The 18414-nt window shown below is 50.1% G+C and overlaps 1 protein-coding gene across 1 annotated transcript; it reads right to left on the bottom strand.

Moving 5' to 3' along the window:
• Positions 1-11969: 11969 nt before the first annotated feature.
• Positions 11970-14099, bottom strand: LOC307095470 (erythroid transcription factor-like; the record flags this gene model as incomplete). Its single annotated transcript, XM_079764655.1, has 4 exons — positions 11970-12341; positions 12919-13044; positions 13544-13650; positions 13757-14099. 4 exons carry the CDS (start codon positions 14097-14099, stop codon positions 11970-11972), a joined length of 948 nt encoding a protein of 315 aa, XP_079620781.1.
• Between the last annotated feature and the right edge of the window lie 4315 nt (positions 14100-18414).

The raw sequence follows: 18414 nt of genomic DNA, 5'->3' as shown, positions 1-18414 counted from the left end.
AATTTGACCCAACTGCCATCTTGGATATATCTATCTTTTCTGTACTGTTAGTTAGGGTAAGGTTAAGGTTAAAGTGTATCAAAGAGGCTCTGAGATTCAATGACTTGACTAAGATAGAAATAATTTCTCTTACCTGCCATTTCAGAATTCGTGTTCCCAGGCCAGTGGGTGACTCTGCGGCCCTGCCATTCAGGATTGAGGCTCCTTCCAGTTCATTTCTCTACCTTGAAGGCGGCAGTTCTCAGTACGGTTCCTGTCCCAGGAGGGTCAGCGTTGCCCGAGAACTTGTTAGAAATACAAATTCCTGGGTTCCACCCAGACCCGCTGACTCAGAAGCAGCGAAGAGGGGTGCAGTGATCTGTATTTTAACAAGCTCCCTGGGGATTCGCATGCGCGCTGGGGTTTGAGAACCGCTGATCAAATCAGCCTGCGTTGCGGGGGGGCGGGGTGGTGCTCAGAGGAGGTGCGACACTGTCTTCCTGTGTCGGTGCGGAAGTGGCACACATCACTTCACTCATATGCCATTGGGGTAAAATCTTGGTCACATGTCCATGTCTAGCTGCAAGGGAGGCTGGGAAGTGTAACCAAGCTGGGCACATTCCTTTATATAAGACAAGGGGAGAACGTATTTGAGAGGATTGCTAACAGTCTTCACCACAGTCAACAATGATCAGATACAAAACTCCCATTGCGCAAATGGGCTTCCTTCTGGAATGTCTCCTGTGTTAATACTGGCCTTCTGGCTCATGGGCTAGAACTGCATAGTTTTCATTTTTGAGGCTTTGCAATATGTTTTAATATCTTTAATATCTAGTTCTCCCTTCAGGCTCTTTTATTTAAAGTTTTATTTTTGCTCTTCTTGCTTGTTTATGTTTTGAAAACAACATTTACCATCATTTGTCTAGTTATAAACATTTTGGAGGGTTTTAAAAATATATTTTATTGATTTCAGAGGGTAAGGGAGAGGTAGAGAGAGAAACATTAGTGATGAGAGAGAATCATGAATCGGCTGTCTTGTGCGGGATTGAGCCCGCAACTCAGGCATGTGCCCTGACCAGGAATCGAACCCTGACCTCCTGGTTCATAGGTCAACGCTCAACCACTGAGCCATGCCAGCCAGGCATGTTTTTGTTTGTTTGTTTGCTTTTTAAAGATCTTGTGCACTTCATGTCAAGTTTATTCCAAGTTATTTAAGTTATTTGTTGCTATTATAAATGGAATATCTTCTTCCTTATATTTTCTAGGGTGGGGCAAAAGTAGGTTTACGGTTGTGAGTACTCAAAACAGTTTATTCTTGTATTATTATTATTATTATTATTATACTAGAGGCCCGGTGCATGAAATTTGTGCATGGTGGAGGGGAAGTCCCTCAGCCCGGCCTGCACCCTCTCCAATCTGGGACCCCTTGGGGAGGGGGGATGTCCAACTGCCGGTTTAGGCCTGATCCCGCAGTTGGACATCCCTCTCACAATCTGGGACTGCTGGCTCCTAATAGCTCACCTGCCTGCCTGCCTGATCGCCCCTGCCACCTCTGCCTGCCGGCCTGATTGCCCCTAACTGCCCTCCCCTGCCAGCCTGATCGCCCCTAACCGCCTCTCCCTCGGCCCCTGCCACCATGGCTTTGTCTGGAAGGAGGACCGGACAACCGGAAGATGTTCAGTCTATCCAGTCTAATTAGCATATTACCCTTTTATTAGTATAGATATTAACTATTGTATTTCCATAAAAACAACTGTAACCCGGCTTTTATCCCACCCTGTATGAAAACTATTGATTTCTTTATGTTTTATTTTCTGCTACTTTACTGAATTCTCATATTGTTTTTGGTAGTTTCTCAGTTGAGTCTCTTGGCTTTCCCAAGCATGCAGTTACATTTTCTGCAAATAATAATAGTTTTACTTCCTCTTTTCCAACTAGTAGACCTCTAGTTTATTTTTCTTGTGTAATCGCTTCAGTTAGGATCTCCAGTACAATGTTAAATAATTGCTAATTCGTCTGGCATTTCCCATTAAATTTGATACTAAAATAATTAATGTCAAACATGTTAAACAAGTTAAGGGTATCAATTTTATTCATATTTTGAGTTTTCAATCAAGATGGGTGTTGAATTTGTCACATGCCTTTTCAGACTTTGAGGAAATATGTTTTTTCTCCCTAGATTTATTAATATACTTAAGTATTTTAATAGTTTTTCTTCTTTTTAATTTATTATTGACTTTAGAGAGAGAGAGAGAGAGAGAGAGAGAGAGAGAGAGAGAGACATCGATTTATTGTTCCACTTATTTATGAATTCATTGCTTGATTTTTTTATGCGCCCTGAGCAGGGATCAAACCCACAACCTTGGCGTATCAGGTCGATGCTCTTACCACCTGAGCTAGCCAACCAGGGCCTTAATAGATTTTCTAATATTCAAATAACATAGTATTCTTCACCTTCTAATCCAAAGAACTGAATAGATCATGGGTACAATAGGTAGCTGCATCTTCTCCCTCCCTTTCCCTGACCTCTCGAGTCCTCACCACCCTGCTAAATGGCACTATCACCAGATAAAATTGTATACCAACTGCACTTACATTTCAAAAGAAAATAAGAAAGAAAAAAGTCTGAGAAAGAAAAGAAGCTGAGAAGTCATTCCTTTTTTCTTATACCTTACACCACTTGCCAGCCAATGTCATAAGTTCTACTTGCAAACCCCGACCTCTTATCGTCACCACTGCGCACATCCTGGGCAGGTGGGTGACTAGATGTGGCAGGTGCAAGCTTCCTGGATCTCTTGACGCTCCTGTGTATATATATTTAAAATATTTTTAAATTCACTTCAGAGAGGAAGGGAGAGAGAGAAACATAATGGTGAGAGAGAATCACAGATCGGCTGCCTCCTGCACGCCCCCCACTGGGGATGGAGCCTGCAACCCGGGCCTGTGCCCTGACCAGGAATCGAACCGTGACCTCCTGGTTCATAGATCCATACTCAACCCCTGAGCCACGCCGGCCGGGCTTGATGCTCCTATGCTCCCTATTGTCTGTGACAAAGAAGGGAAGGTGTATGTAAAGCACTATTTTAGCATTCTGTGATTTCGATGGACATATAATAGTGGACATGCAACTGTTACACACACACACACACACACACACACACACACACTCCTGGTTCATAGATCCATACTCAACCCCTGAGCCACGCCGGCCGGGCTTGATGCGCCCATGCTCCCTATTGTCTGTGACAAAGAAGGGAAGGTGTATGTAAAGCACTATTTTAGCATTCTGTGATTTCGATGGACATATAATAGTGGACATGCAACTGTTACACACACACACACACACACACACACACACACACACACACACACAAAACTGCCCCCGCCCCAATCCTTCCATTACTATCCCACGGTAGGAAGCTCAGAGCCACGCGAACTACTCCTTTACCACCTCCCTCCACTAGCCTAAGGCCGTCTCGTGGTTCTAGAACATCGCTCACGTCTGCAGTTCTTGCCTTCCTGCTGTGCAGCCTGGATCACAGGGCAGCTGCCTCTCTTTCTCCACTCTCTCCCTCTCTGGGACACACCCCCTTCCGTCCTTCCTCACTGACAGCCCCATTTGGCTCCGGATGGGTGTGCCTCTCTGAGGATGCGTGGCTCCTCAGCCTCCCTTGCAGCTACAGAAGACTTGTCTCCCAATTCCCGTCAATGGGATGTAGGAGGGAGCCCCTGGGGTGGTGTCCCCTCCCACACGAAACCTCATGAGAAGACTTTTGGCTCTACTGGTTTTTCTTTCTTCTTTTGTCAATCCTCACCTGAGGATGTTTTCCCATTGATTTTTAGGGAGAGTGGAGGAGAGAGGGAGAGACGGAGAGAAACATCGATGTGAGAGAAACACATGAATTGGTTGCCTCCTGCATGAGCCCTGACCAGGCCGGGGAGGAGCCTGCAACCAAGGTACATGCACTTGACCGGAATGGAACCCGGGACCCTTTGGTCCGCAGGCTGACACTCCATCCACTGAGCCACACCAGCCAGGGCTCTACTGTTTTTTCTCTCCTAGAACTGGGAGCATAAAGCCCAGAGGTGCAGGAACTGATCTGCAACCGTGAGGACATAAACCATATGCTGCCGGTGGTGGGGTAGAAAGATGAGCGAGTCTACATCGTAGATGACCCGGTGACGCTGGCGCCCCATCCTGAGCTGGGACCTCTGGACCTCTCAGCACGTAAGAAAAAGAAACCTCCACGCATCTCAGTCTCCATCCGCTGGGCTGTCTCTTCTTGCAACTTTTTGGCAGATAAGGGTCACTGTTCCAGCTTCAAGTTTGCCAGTTCTTTCCCCTGTCTGCTCACATCTACCTTCGAATCCCTCTAGTACATTTTTCAGCTCCGAATGTTCTCTCTCTCTCTTTTTAAAAAATGTTTTAAATACATTTTATTGATTTTTCACGGAGAAGAAGGGAGAGGGACAGAGAGTCAGAAACATCAATGAGAGAAACATCGATCAGCTGGCTCCTGCACTCCCCTACTGGGGATGTGCCCGCAACCAAGGTACATGCCCTTGGCCGGAATCGAACCTGGGACCCTTTGGTCCGCAGGCCGACGCTCTATCCACTCAGCCAAACCAGCTAGGGCAATGTTCTCTCTCTTGATGGATACTTCCATTTTGCATAAACATCATTTTTTATTTTCTTCCGATCATCTTCAAGAGAATCGTTTAACTTTGTCTAGCAAGCGTGGCGCCTGATCTTTCTCAGGGGTGTTTCTGTTGCGCGTGTGTCTCCCCCCTGGGATGGACCTTATGTTGCATTTCTTTGTGTGCCTTCTGATTTGTTGTTGAAAACCGGGTATTTGAATCTAATAAGTAGTAACCGGAAATAAGATTCTCCCCCTTCCCCAGGGTTGCCGCTTTTTGCTTTTTGATTGCTGTAAGCCGTGTCTGTGCCAGTGACTTTATACATTCCCCTGTGTCTGTGGTTGCTTTTGAATGTCCTACATGTCTGGCTCTTAAAAGGGGCAAATAGCCCTAACCGGTTTGGCTCAGTGGATAGAGCGTCGGCCTGTGGACTCAAAGGTCCCAGGTTCGATTCCGGTCAAGGGCACGTACATTGGTTGTGGGCACATCCCCAGTGGGGGGTGTGCAGGAGACAGCTGATCGATGTTTCTCTCTCATCCATGTTTCTAACTCTCTATCCCTCTCCCTTCCTCTCTGTAAAAAATCAATTAAAAATATATTCAAAAAATAAATTCTTGAAAAAAAAAGGGGTAAATAAAGAGAGATGGGAGAGGGAGTGGCGGGGGTGGGGAGAGGAAGAAAAAGGGTGCTGGCCCTTTAAATCCCCTGGACTTCGATTTAGTTGGACAGGGAGGGTCTTGCAATAGTAGGAGTGCCATAGTGCAAAGATCAAAACCAGGAGTTTGACCTTGGTATGAGGATAGTCACTAAACTATGAACCTAATGCAAACGGCACCTTTTTTCCACAAATGTTTTTCTGGTTCAGGATCCAACCCAGGACTCTCCATTGCATGTAGTTATGGTTCCCAGGGTCCCCAGTCTCTCTGACAGGTCTTCAGTCTTCTCTCTTCTTGATGATCTTGAGGGGTACTGGTCATGCACTGGTTGATTTGGGCTTGTCGAATGTTTTCTCCTGAGTAGATTGGAGTGGCCCATTGTTGGCGAGAATGCCACAGAAGTGAGGTGTGCCCCTGGCATTATATTGGGGGTCACAGGGTGTCAGCGTGTCTGATGACTGGGGACGCCGACCCTGATCACTGGCTGAGGCGGCTTCTCCACTGCCAACTACCCTCGCCCCTTCGTTATTAACAGACACCTTGGAGCTCATACTCTGAGACTGTGTTTATGTTTCTCTTGTCTTTTGCTCGCTGATTTTAGCATCCGTTGTAGAGGTGCCTTCGCCAGTTATTACTGGGTTGTTTGTATTTCTCGCATTCCTTCTACATTTATCTATTTATGTTTTAAATATATTTTTATTGACTTCAAAGAGGAAGGGAGAGGGAGAGAGAGATAAAAACATCCATGGTGAGAGAGAATCATGGATCGCCCCGCACTGGGGATCGAGCCTGCAACCCAGGCATGTGCCTGGAATTGAACCCAGGACCCTTCAGTCCGCAGGCCGACGCTCTATTCACTGAGCCACACCGGCTAAGGCTCCTCCTACATTAAAAAAAAACAACACATTTAATCACCTTTATTTATTTATTTTGTTTGTTTGTTTTTGTTCATCCTCACCTGAGGATATTTTCCCATTGATTTTTATTTATTTTATTTTTCTTTATTTTGTTCCCCATTGATTTTTAGAGAGAGTGGAATAGAGTGGGAGAGACAGAGAGAAACATCGATGTGAGAGAAACACACGGATTGGTTGCCTCCTGCAGGAGCCCTGACCAGGGCCCGGGCCCGGGAGAAGCCTGCAACCGAGGTATGTGCCCTTGACCTGAATCAAACCCGGGACCCTTTGGTCCGCAGGCCGACGCTCTATCCGCTGAGCCACACCGGCCAGGGCTCTACATTTGTTAAACGAGATTCTTCTGCAAGGAAGCGCTTCCCTGCTCCTCATTGATGTATTTCTTCGGTCACTCATTAATATCAGCGCGGACCGGGGCTGGACACAGTGTTCTCTGGGTTACAAGCCAGGCTGTCCTTGCTGATCCTGCTGCTCCACTTGTCCTCATTCTCAGCACCGGGAGCTCCTTCAAGTGAGCGCCTGTCCTTCCGGCGTTCTCCTCTCCTTTTGCAAGAGCCTCCTCTTCCTCATCAGATGGTGTGGGGAGACTCTTGAGTGAAGAGGCCAATGACCAGGGTCCTGCAGGGCTGTGGGAATCAGCAGGGGACACGCATCCAGGGACTCGCAACAGGGGAACCCGTTAACCCATCGGCCCAAAGGTGTGCCTGGGGTCTGGGAAGAGCGGGTGCCATGGAAAGGAGCCCCTGCCCCCCGGGGTCAGGATGGTGCTACCTCCTGGCAGAGGACTGGCTGAGGGCCCCCTGTAGCCGCCACGCTGGGCTGCTTTCCTGGACAGCGAGTCTCTGTGCCGCTCCCCACGTGGCTGGGCAGGGAGCTGGGGTGGCAAGTGGAAGGCACCGTGTTTGTGGGTGTGTTTCTGAAGTTCTGGCTGGTTTCCAGAGCCATTTCCCAACCGCCAACACTCTGGGCAGTGCCCTGCAGTCGGAGGGTGGCGGTGCCAGGTGCAGTGACGCCGGTTCCAGGCGAGAAACTGCCCCTGGAGAGGGAGGGGCCCGACCCGTTTAACTGGGAGGGCAGGCGCCTGGCGAGGAGCAGGCAGCCCTGTTCCTTGGTGCCCAGGGCGGAGCCTGGACCCGCTCCCGGTGGAGCGGCTAGGAGGTCAGCCTGCGGGCACCGGGCGGCCTGGGCTGGGTGAACGGAGGGCTGACCCCCGGCGGGCCTGAGCAAACAGAGCTGCCCCTGAGCTGTCCTGTGGACGTCTCCCTCCAGCTCTGCTGCTTTTTCTTTTTAAAAAAATACACACTGAGCGGCCAGATGATGATGATCTCTGAACACATAATAATCTGGCCACTCCGTGTACATCCTATAGAATAAAAGGCTAATATGCAAATTGTCCCCTCGACCAGGAGTTCGACCAGCAGGCAGGCCGGCCAACTGCTCATGCCCCTCCCCCTGGCCAGGCTGGCCGGACCCCAGCCATGCACGAATTCATGCACCAGGCTTCTAATGTATATATACACACACTGAGTGGCCAGATGATGATGATCTCTGAACGCACAACAATCTGGCCACTCAGTGTATATCCTATGTAATAAAAGGCTAATATGCAAATTGTCCCCTCCACCAGGAGTTTGACCAGCAGGCAGGCCGGCCAACTGCTCATGCCCCTCCCCCTGGCCAGGTTGGCCGGACCCCAGCCATGCACGAATTCATGCACCAGGCCTCTAATGTATATATACACACACTGAGTGGCCAGATTATTATGCGTTCAGAGATCATCATCATCTGGCCACTCAGTGTATCTGTATTGATTTCAGAGAGGAAGGGAGAGGGAGGGAGAAAGAAACATCAGTGATGAAGCATGGATCGGCTGCCTCCTGCACGCCCCCCACTGGGGATCAAGCCCACAACCTGGGCCTGTGCCCTGATCGGGATTGGAACCGGGACCTCCTGGTTCATAGGTTGACGCTCAACCACTGAGCCACACCAGCCGGGCGAAAGCTCTTTTCCATAGAGACTCTCCCCAGGACTCGGCTCTGAGGACATGGCCTGGCCCCTCTGAGACCAGCAGGCTCGGCTGGGGTGAGGAGGCCTTGCTCACTGTCCTCAGAGCTCTGGGGGTTCTCTGGGCAGAAGCAGAGCTCCCTCCCCCTCCGGGGCCGGGCCCAGCTCTGGGAAGCCAGGGCCAGGGCGGGCGGGGCAGAGTCCCCCAGGAGGCGGGGCCGGGCTGCGTGGCTGGTCTGTGGGTCTGTCAGTCACCGGCACCTCCTTCTCAGGGGCTGTTGCCCTGTCAACCATTTGGAGGATGTGCTGTTCTCTGTGGGGCAGGAAGGAAACAAAGCCCATTCCTGTGCCCGCTGCCACCCTCTCTCTGTTTTGCTTTTAGAAAATATATATATATTTGTGTTGATCTCAGAGAGGAAGGGAGAGGGAGAGAGCACCTGAAAGAGGATGGGTTTTCGGCAATGGGTCCCTACCCCTGACCTAAGGAATTAAAGGTCTATCTCCTCTTTTTTTTTTCTATATATATATATATATATATATATATATATATATACACACATATATATGTGTGTGTGTGTGTGTATGTATATATATATATTAATATATATTTTATTAATTTTTTTTACAGAGAGGAAGGGAGAGGGGTAGATAGTTAGAAACATCGATGAGAGAGAAACATCCATCAGCTGCCTCCTGCACACCCCGCACTGGGGATGTGCCCGAAACCAAGGTACATGCCCTTGACCAGAATCAAACCTGGGACCCTTCAGTCCACAGGCTGACGCTCTATCCACTGAGCCACATCGGTTAGGGCCATATATATAGATGTCAGAGAGGAAGGGAGAGGGAGAGACAGAAACATCCATGATGAGAGAGAATCATGGATCGACTGCCTCCTGCACGCCCCCCACTGGGGATGGAGCCCGCAACCCGGGCCTGTGCCCTGACGGGGAATCGAACCCTGACCTCCTGGTTCGTAGGCGGATGCCCAACCACTGAGCCATGCCGGACGGGCCAAAAAACACTCAGGACTCGTTCACTGGGGCAGAAGCCGTGCGCGGCTCTGATCGCTCCTGGACAGGAAGTGATTTCAGGAGGAAAAGAGACCTGTTTGCTGTGTGAGTGCAAACACAGCCACACCTCGGCCTGCGAGATCCTTCCAGAGAGATAAAGAACGGCAGCCCCGGCCGCAGGTCCTGAGAGAGAGAGAGAGAGAGAGAGAGAGAGAGAGAGAGAGAGAGAGCATGGAGCAGCGCCAGCCGCAGGCCGCGAGCCTCCGGAGGTTTGGGTGGAATGGCAGCTTGTGGGTTTCAGCCCCTAAAGCCCTGGGGGGCTGGGGATGGGAAGCGGGGCTGTCCTCCTGGAACCAGAACTGCTGGGCAGGCGGCAGGCGGGACCCTGTGGACTCGCCTCGCCCATCAGCCACACCCCTCCGCTCCCTCCCCCCAGGACAGCAGAGCTCATTTTCACCGCACAGCATCCTGGGGGGGAGGGAGGGGGCCGAGTAGACACAGCCTTATTTTTTTAACTGATCAGCACTGTCCCTCCTGGGAGGCTAGGCCTCAATAGCAGCTGAAAGTGTGAGTCAGGACCTGGGTTGGTCGGCCCTGCCCCCATACCAGCCCCCTCTTCCTGAACACCTCCTAGCAACCAGTTTCTGGCGCCTTTAGTGTTGTTGTTTTTTAAGTTATTGTTATTATTTAAAATATTTATTGTTGAAAGTATTACATATGTCCCCTCTTCCCCCATTGACCTCTCCCAGCCTGCCCCACCTCCCCCACCCCTGTCCCAGGCCTTCACCATCCTATTGTCTGCCTCCGAGGGTTATTCATAGAAGCACACCAGGTCTTTGGTTGATTACCATCCGCGCCCCCCCCCGCCCCCCCCACACACATACCCTTCCCTCTGAGATTCCGCACTCTGTTCCCTGCTTCCATGTCTCTGGATCCACTCCATCAGTTTATTTTGTTCATTAGATTCCACATATGAGGGAGATCATGTGATCCTTGTCTTATTTCACTCAGCAGGATGCTCTCCAGGTCCCTCCATGCTGTCTTAAAGGGTAAGAGAGTCTTGTTTGCAGCTGCATAGTATTCCATGGTGTGAATGTACACAGCTTTTTATCCACTCGTCTACTGATGGGCACTTGGGCTGTGTCCAGATCTTAGCTATGGTGAATTGTGCTGCTATGAACAGAGGGATGCACACATTCTTTCTGATTGGTGTTTCCGGTTTCTTAGGATATATTCCTACAAGTGGGATCACCGGGTCAAAAGGCAGTTCCATTTTAAATTTTTAAAAAATATATTTTTATTGATTTCAGAGAGGAAGGGAAAGGAAGAGCAAGAGAGAAACATCAATGATGAGAGGGAATCACTGATCGGCCGCCTCCTGTACGCTCCCTACTGGGGACTGAGCCCACAACCCGGGCATGTGCCCTTGACTGGAATCGAACCCAGGACCTTTGAGTCCACAGGCCCACACTCCATCCACTGAGCCAAACCATCCAGGGCCCATTTTTTAAATTTTTTGAGGAAACTCCATACTGTTCTCCACAGTGGCTGCACCAGTCTGCATTCCCACCAGCAGTGCACGAGGGCTCTCTTTTCTCCACATCCTCGCCAGCACTTGTCGTTTGTTGATTTGTTGATGATAGCAATTCTGACAGGTGTGAGATGGTACCGCATTGTCATTTTAATAGCCTAAATGTCCATTGACTGATGAATGGATAAACAAAATGTGGTTTATCTGTACAATGTATAATGCAATATTATTCATTAACTAAAATGAATGAAGTTCTGACACAGGCTACAACATAGACAAACTTTGAAAACATTCTTCTGAGTGAAGAAACCAGACACACAGGAACACATATGATTTCATGTGTATGAAATGTCCAGAACAGGCAAATCATAGAGACAGAAAATGGATTAATGGTTGCCATGGGCTGAAGGAGGAGGAATGGAGAGTGACTGCTAATGGCTATGGAAGTTCCTTTTGGGATGATGAAAATATAAAATTAGCTAGTGGTGATGGTTGCAAAACTCAGTGAATAGACTAAAAAACATTGATGTGTACACTTTAAAAGGCTGAGTTTTATGGCATGTAAATTATATCTCAGTCAAACTGTTACCGGAAAAAGGCCTTTCCTTTTCTTTGCAGTGGACTTCCACAATGTATGAGAAGCCCCTGATAATTAAACCCCAAGATTGTTGGCTCCTTTGATTCAAACAGCCCCTCTGTTCAAACTGCAAGATAAGATGAAGCTACTCTCAAGGCTACATTCTTGCATCCTCCTCCTCCCTGCTGTTTTCACAACTCAGGGATCATTCCCACCAAGGAGTCTCTAGTTAGTAGAAAGTTTCCTTCTCCCTCCTTTCAAACCTCTTTTGAACTCTTCATAACTTTTGTTCTAAGCATGTTTTACAGTCTTGGGGAAGATACTGATAAGACACCTCCCTAGGACATCTGCCAGACTGCCTCCTGGAAAGCAAGCAAACTAACTTTTCAAGACAATCCCCCGAATTTGCTCAACTTCAACACTTATGATACCACTTTTGTCTCTCCCAGCCTCACGCCATCCCCAGAGAACCACAGGCACCGCTGCACCCCCCCTACCATGGCTCTTCATTCAGTCCCACTCAGACCCACACCTCCAACCTCAGGACATGGGTACTTTATTTCACAAATCTTTGACAATCCAGACAAAAAGGTTTGGTGGGCCCAGAGGGTGGGTTGTAGAGACTGCTGGCTCTACTGCTGGCCATGCTCTGTGGCCTCATTGGTTGAGTGGCGCCTCCACAGTGCTGCTGGTGGTGGGAGGCATGGGGCCTGTGGGGAAGGAGCCTGTGGGTGAACCCAACAGGGGCCCAGGGGAAGGCATGAGGGGGCTGACAGGTCCTGACAGCACCTCGGGGCCCAGGCCTTGGTAGAGATGGGCAGTGCCAGGCGGGCCCAATGCCAAGCCTGAGGCCACCTCCCCAGAATTCCCACCATCGCTGCCCCCAGCCACCATCATAAAGCCACCGGCTGGTGCATCAGCTGGTCCTGTGCCTCCCAGACTCGACGCTGCCTTCTTCTTTTTTTTCTGTGATGGCTTGCGCTTTCTAGTCTTTACAACATCATTCCACAAGGTCACTGGTCGGTTCACCTGACAAAAGGGAGGCCATGAGTGGTCCCCAACCTCAGACTCTTGCTTCTGTGTCTCCACCCTTTCCACCCCACTCCTTAAGAGTAGGGAACTGGCTCAGGACTAGGGGAGCAGGCCCCAGCTGTGGCACAGATAATGCCCCAAGGAATCATGAGCTTGTGAGGCCCTAAGCTGGGGAAAGGCTGGGGGAGCCTCTAGCTATAGGACTAGCTGATGGCTGGTGGGGAGGAGGAAGGAGATGAGAAATGGAGGAGAGAGAAGGGAGCAGGAGGGAAAAGAAAGGCAGGGAGGAGATGGAGGTGCAGAGAAGAGAGGGAGGAGGGGGAAGGAGGAGGTAGATGAGAAATGGAGGAGAGAGAAGGGAGCAGGAGGGAAAAGAAAGTCAGGAAGGAGATGGAGGTACAGAGAAGAGAGGGAGGATGGGGAAGGAGGAGGGAGGAGAATAACAGGGAGAAGAGAGGAAGGGAATGAAGAAGAGAGGGAAGGGAGATGGGAAGAATACAGGAAAGGAAAAGGAGAAGGAAGGCAGGGTTAGAGGGATGGGGGAGCAGGGGTGGCTCCAAGAGGCAGAGCACACCTGGTGTCGCTTGTAATAGAGTCCGCAGGCATTGCATACAGGATCTCCATTGGCATTCATCCGCCACAGTGCCGTGGTAGTTGTCTGGCAGTTGGTACACTGGGCACCTGCCCACTTGCTGACCTGCTGGGGGCAGCAAGAATGTGAGGGTCAGTGCACTGGGGGGGGTGGGGGTGGAGGACCCAGGAGGTGAGGGTCAGGGTGAAGGCAGGGCTTCCTGGACAAGGTGTAGACTGAGGGTTCTCTAAGGGGTGAGGACATGGCCTCCTGTCCCGGGGCTTTCCAGATGGTGTGGGGGACTGCATCAGTGGTTCTCAACGTTGGCGGACATTGGACTCACTTGGGGAGTTGGAACCAATCCTGATGCCCAGGCAGCGCCCCAGACCAGGTAAATCAACACATCTAGGGAGGGCCCCATGGTGATCCCAGTGTGCAGCCAAGTATGAAGACTGCTGGGCGGGGAGTGGACAGCGTGCCTGCTTGCAGCCTGAGGGTGGGCTGGGGGTAGACACTCCTGTACAGAGCTGGGTCCCTGAGTGGATGGGGCAGGGAGAGGGGATCTGGGTTCTCGTAGAGTGTGAGGACAGAGATCCTGCACAGAGTGGAAACAGGCCTGGGGTCTTACCGTGCGATTTTGGGGCGTGTTCAGCCTATTCATCACCTGACCATCGGCACTGCACACGTACCACAGTGGAGTGGCTGTCACTCTGCAGTACTCACACTCCCTGGCGTCTGGAGAGGTGGACAGGGGGAAAGAGGGACCAGGCTCAGCCCAACTTTGCCTTGGACTCCCCCTCCCCCCCACCTCAACCTCCCTGTCCCTTTTGGGGAACCTCACCATAGGTGGTCAGGGACAGGGTTCCATGAAGATGGGGTAAGGAATAGGCCACTGGATTGGGGGGGCTTCCGGTAGGAGGAAAGAAGCTCCTAGAAAAGTCGGGGGCCCCGGAGGCACTGCTGGGGACAGGGATGGAGGAAGGCACCGCAGGTCCCAGTGTCAGCAGGTCCGGACTCTGTTGCTGTGCCGTTAAGGTCTCTAAGAAGGTGCCTCTCACATAGGAATCTTCTGAGACCTGAGGCGGGGCGTCCTCCCGGGTGGGGCACACAGTGGAGGGAGGGTAGAGCCCAGTGTTGCCATAGGCCCAGCTGGTGTATGGTGAGCCCCCTGGGGTCCCCTCCATACAGCCAAGACATGGGTTCATCTGGAGACCTGTTGAGGGGGTGGGTATGGGAAGGAAGAAAGAAGGGGACAGAAGGTCTGACGCCATCCTGCTTTCAGGGTGCAGTGGTGCCCAACAGCCCCAGCATGGTGGCCAACCTTCCCACCATCCCACCTTCCCACCTTCCCATAGGTTGCCAGAACAGCTGCTGGCCCTGAGGGACTCCTGGATCTGAGCCCCACTGGTCACCCTGGCAGCTGCAGTCACCCTCAGCCATTTCCCAATGGGCGTTGAGCATAACTGTGTGGAGCCCCATGGGCCACTCAACAACTAGGGCCACCCCCACCTACTTACAACATTCATTCCCGGTGTGGCAGGCTGGGGATGTACATTCCCAGGCCTGCACATACGTAGGGAACGTGGTCCACATAGCCTCGTGAAGGCTTCCGGCCATCTCCAAGATGGCCTCTTTGTTGGGTTCTACCCTAGCTAAGGGTCTCCCTGGCAACCCCAATAGCATGGAACCCTGCCAGGAAAGCCAGTTCAGCAGCTGCCTGCATGTGCCATGACTAGGGCTGAGGATCGAACCTAAACCCAGGTGCATGCCCTTGACTGAGAATCGAACCCGAGACCCTTTGGTGCACAAGCCCATGCTCTAACCACTGATCACACCAGCCAGGGCCCATGAGAGGTTCCTCTGGGCCAGGCCTGGAAGTTGTGTGTGAGTGTCCCACGTCCCGCGTGGTTCAGGGTTCTGGTTCAGGCTCTGGAGGAGGCCGCACGCAAATGAAAGAGGCAAGACAAGAAATACTAATTTGGAAATTGGGGGAGCGCTTTGCTCTGGCCTTGCGATCCCTTTTATTCAGGTTTGGGATCCACCCATAGCCTTAGGCAGGCAATTCCAGTAACAGCTCCATGATAGCCCGTCAGCAAGGATTTACATAAGACCAAAAGGTGGAAGTTGGTTCAGCTCCCTTTGTCTCCACCAGACAGTGGGTGGTTGGCTCTGACCCTTGCCAGAGCCTCGAGGTTGACCAGCCTTCCGGACTCCTTGTCCACCCCTTTCCGCTAGTGAAGGCCATGGGCAGCTTCCAATAGTCGTGTATGTCACTGCTCACTCCATTGATCAGAACTCTCATGTCCACCTGTCATTGTAAGGGAGGCTGGGAAAGGGAGTGAGTCAGGAAGAAAGGGGGACAGGGTTGACGAGCCTACAGCAGTGTCTGCTTCAGGATTCTGTAGACTCCCCACAGCTACGCTGTTTCATGTGGTAGCCACGGGCCACAGTCAGGACAGTGGCTCCTGTACAAGGTGAGGGTAAGGCTTCCAGAACAAGGCTGTCAGAGAGAGAGTCACATCAGGGCTCCTATACAGGGTCAGGAGAGTGTTTCCAGAGGCCAAGCTTTGGGGTTCCTATAAAAGATCAGGTCAGAGATTCCTGAAACCAGTCAATTTAAGGATTTCTGTTGGAAGTCAGGGAAAGGTTTTCTGCAGAATCCGGTTATAGGCTCCAGCACTGTTATAGGCAAGGCTTCCTGAAGGTCAGGCCATGGAGCCAGGACAGGGTTAGGTCAGCAAGCCCTGTACAGTGTCTGGGCCCGGGGGTCCTGTGCCAGGTGAGGCTGTAGGCGCCTGTATAGGATGAGGTCTGGACTTAAAGCAGGGGGTCAGGACAGGCGCTCCCCACAGGTCCAGGAAAGGATTTTCCAGGTAAGTTCCAGACTGAGGTTCATGTTGAGAGTTGGATCACGGGTTCCTGTGGACTCTCTGGGGTGGGGCGTGAGGTAGGGATTGTGTGCAGAATGACGTCAGGACTCATTGTCAACAATGGAAGCAAGCTCCTGAACTCAATCAGGGTTCCCAAAGAGTTTACAGATGGGGGTTTCTTTTTTTATGTAATATATTTTTATTGATTTCAGAGAGGAAGGGAGAGAGAAATATCCATAATGAGAGAGAATCATTGATCGGCTGCCTCCTGCATGCCCCACACTGGGGATGGAGCCCACAACCCGGGCATGTGCCCTGACAAGAAATTGAACCGTGACCTCCTGGCTCATAGGTTGATGCTCAACCACTGAGCCACACCAGATGGGCAAGAACTCATACAATTTAATAGCAAAAAACAAAACAAAGAATCTGATTAAAAAATAGGCAGAAGATCTGAGTAGAGATTTTTCCAAAGATATACAGATGGCCAACAGATTTATGAAAAAATGCTCAACATCACCAACCTTTAGGGAAATGTAAATCAAAGCCACAATGAGGTAACTGTCACCTCATGTCTACTAGAATGGGTATTACCAACAAGACAAGAAATAAGTGTTGGTGAGGATGGAGAGAAAAGGGAACTCTTATGCACTGTTGCTGAGGATGTAAATTGGTGCAGCCACTATGGAAAACAGTTCCTAAAACATTTAAAAAATAGAATTATTTTTCATTCAGCAATTCCACTTCTGGGTATTTATATCTGAAAAAAAAAAGACAACACTACCTCGAAAAGATATATGCACCCCCATGTTCATTGCAGCACTATTTACAATAGCCAAGATATGGAAGCAACCCAGGTGTCCACTGGTTGATAAGTGGATAAAGAAGTTGTGAGATACATACATACATATATATATATATATATATATATATATATATATATATATATATATGTATATATATATGCACACACACACACTGGAATATTACTCTGCCATAAAAAGAATGAAATTTTACCATTTTCACAACAAAATGGATGGACCTAGAGGGTAGTGTGCTAAGTGAAATAAGTCAGACACAGAAAGACAAATACCAAATGATCTCACTTATATGTGGAATCTCCAAAAAAAGGGAGGGAAAGAAATGCACAAAATCCCCCATCGAACCAAGTTCATAGATACACAGAAAAGATTGGTCGTTGCCAGAGGCAGGGGTGGGGCGTGAGAGAAATGGGTGAAGGGTGTCAGAAGGTACAAACTTTCAGCTATAAAATAAGTAAATCTGCCCAACCAGCGTGGCTCAGTGGCTGAGCATTGACCTATGAACCAGGAGGTCACAGTTCAATTCTTGGTCAGGGCACATGCCCGGATTGCAGGCTCCATCCCCAGTAGGAGTTGTGCAGGAGGCAGCCGATCCATTATTCTCTCTCATCACTGATGTTTCAATCTCTCTCTCTCTCCCTCTCTCTTCCTCTCTGAAATCAATAAAAACATATTTTTAAAAAAGGAAAAAAATAAAATAGTAAATCCTTCTTTTATAATTTTTTAAATGAATTTCATTTTATTAATTTTTTAAATAAATCTTTATTGTTCAGATTATTACAGGTGTTCCTCTTTTTTCCCCCATAGCTCCCCTACACCTGATTTCCCCCTCCGCACCCCATGCCCTTACCCCCCCGCCACTGTCTTCATCCATAGGTGTACGATTTTTGTCCAATCTCTTCCCGGACCCCTCACACCCCCTTCCCCTGGAGAATTGTCAGTCCACTCCTTTCTATGCCCCTGATTCTATTATATTCACCAGTCCATTCTGTTCATCAGATTTTTTTATTCACTTGATTTGTAGATTCACTTGTTGGTAGGTATGTATTTGTTGTCATTTTGTTGTTCATAATTTTTATCTTTACCTTTTTCTTCTTCTTTCTCTTCTTAAAGAATACGCTTCAGCATCTTACCTTATAGTAGACAAATATGCAAATTGACCGCACCTTCGCTACACCCAAGCCACGCCCACCAACCAAGCCACGCCCACCAACCACGCCCACCAGGAAACCGTTGCAGGGATGTTGGGGTGTGGTGGAGCCCAAGGCCAGGAAAGTCTGCACGGATTGCAGGCAACGACCAGGGGGTCGGCTCCTACAATCCGTAGCAGGGACGCTGGGTGCCGCTGAGCCCAAGGCCGGGAAAGCCTCGGGCGGAGGCTTTCCCGGCCTTGGGCACCAGCGGGGAGCCTGCACGGATCGCAGGAAACCACTGGGGGTCGGCTCCTGCGATCCTTAGCAGGGATGTTGGGTGTGGCCGAGCCCAAGGCCACCGCCCGGGGCCAAGCCCCGACCCTGAAAGATGGCAGAAGGCGGTGGCCACAGCCAAGGCCTGGGTCCCCGGTGCCTGCAGAAAACTGGTGCAGGCAGCCAGGTGAATGAAGATCTATTGCACGAATCTTTGTGCAAACGGGCTACTAGTTTCATATAATCCTGTTTTGGTGGTGATGAACTCCTTTAGCTTTTTCTTGTCTGTGAAGCTCTTTATCTGACCTTCAATTCTGAATGATAGCTTTGCTGGGTAGAGTAATCTTGGTTGTAGGTTCTTGCTGTTCATCACTTTGAATATTTCTTGCCACTCCCGTCTGG

Source organism: Cnephaeus nilssonii (genome assembly GCF_951640355.1).
Source record: "Cnephaeus nilssonii genome assembly, chromosome: X".
Classification (NCBI taxonomy): Eukaryota; Metazoa; Chordata; class Mammalia; order Chiroptera; family Vespertilionidae; genus Cnephaeus; species Cnephaeus nilssonii.
This window is presented reverse-complemented; position numbering and strand designations above follow the sequence as displayed.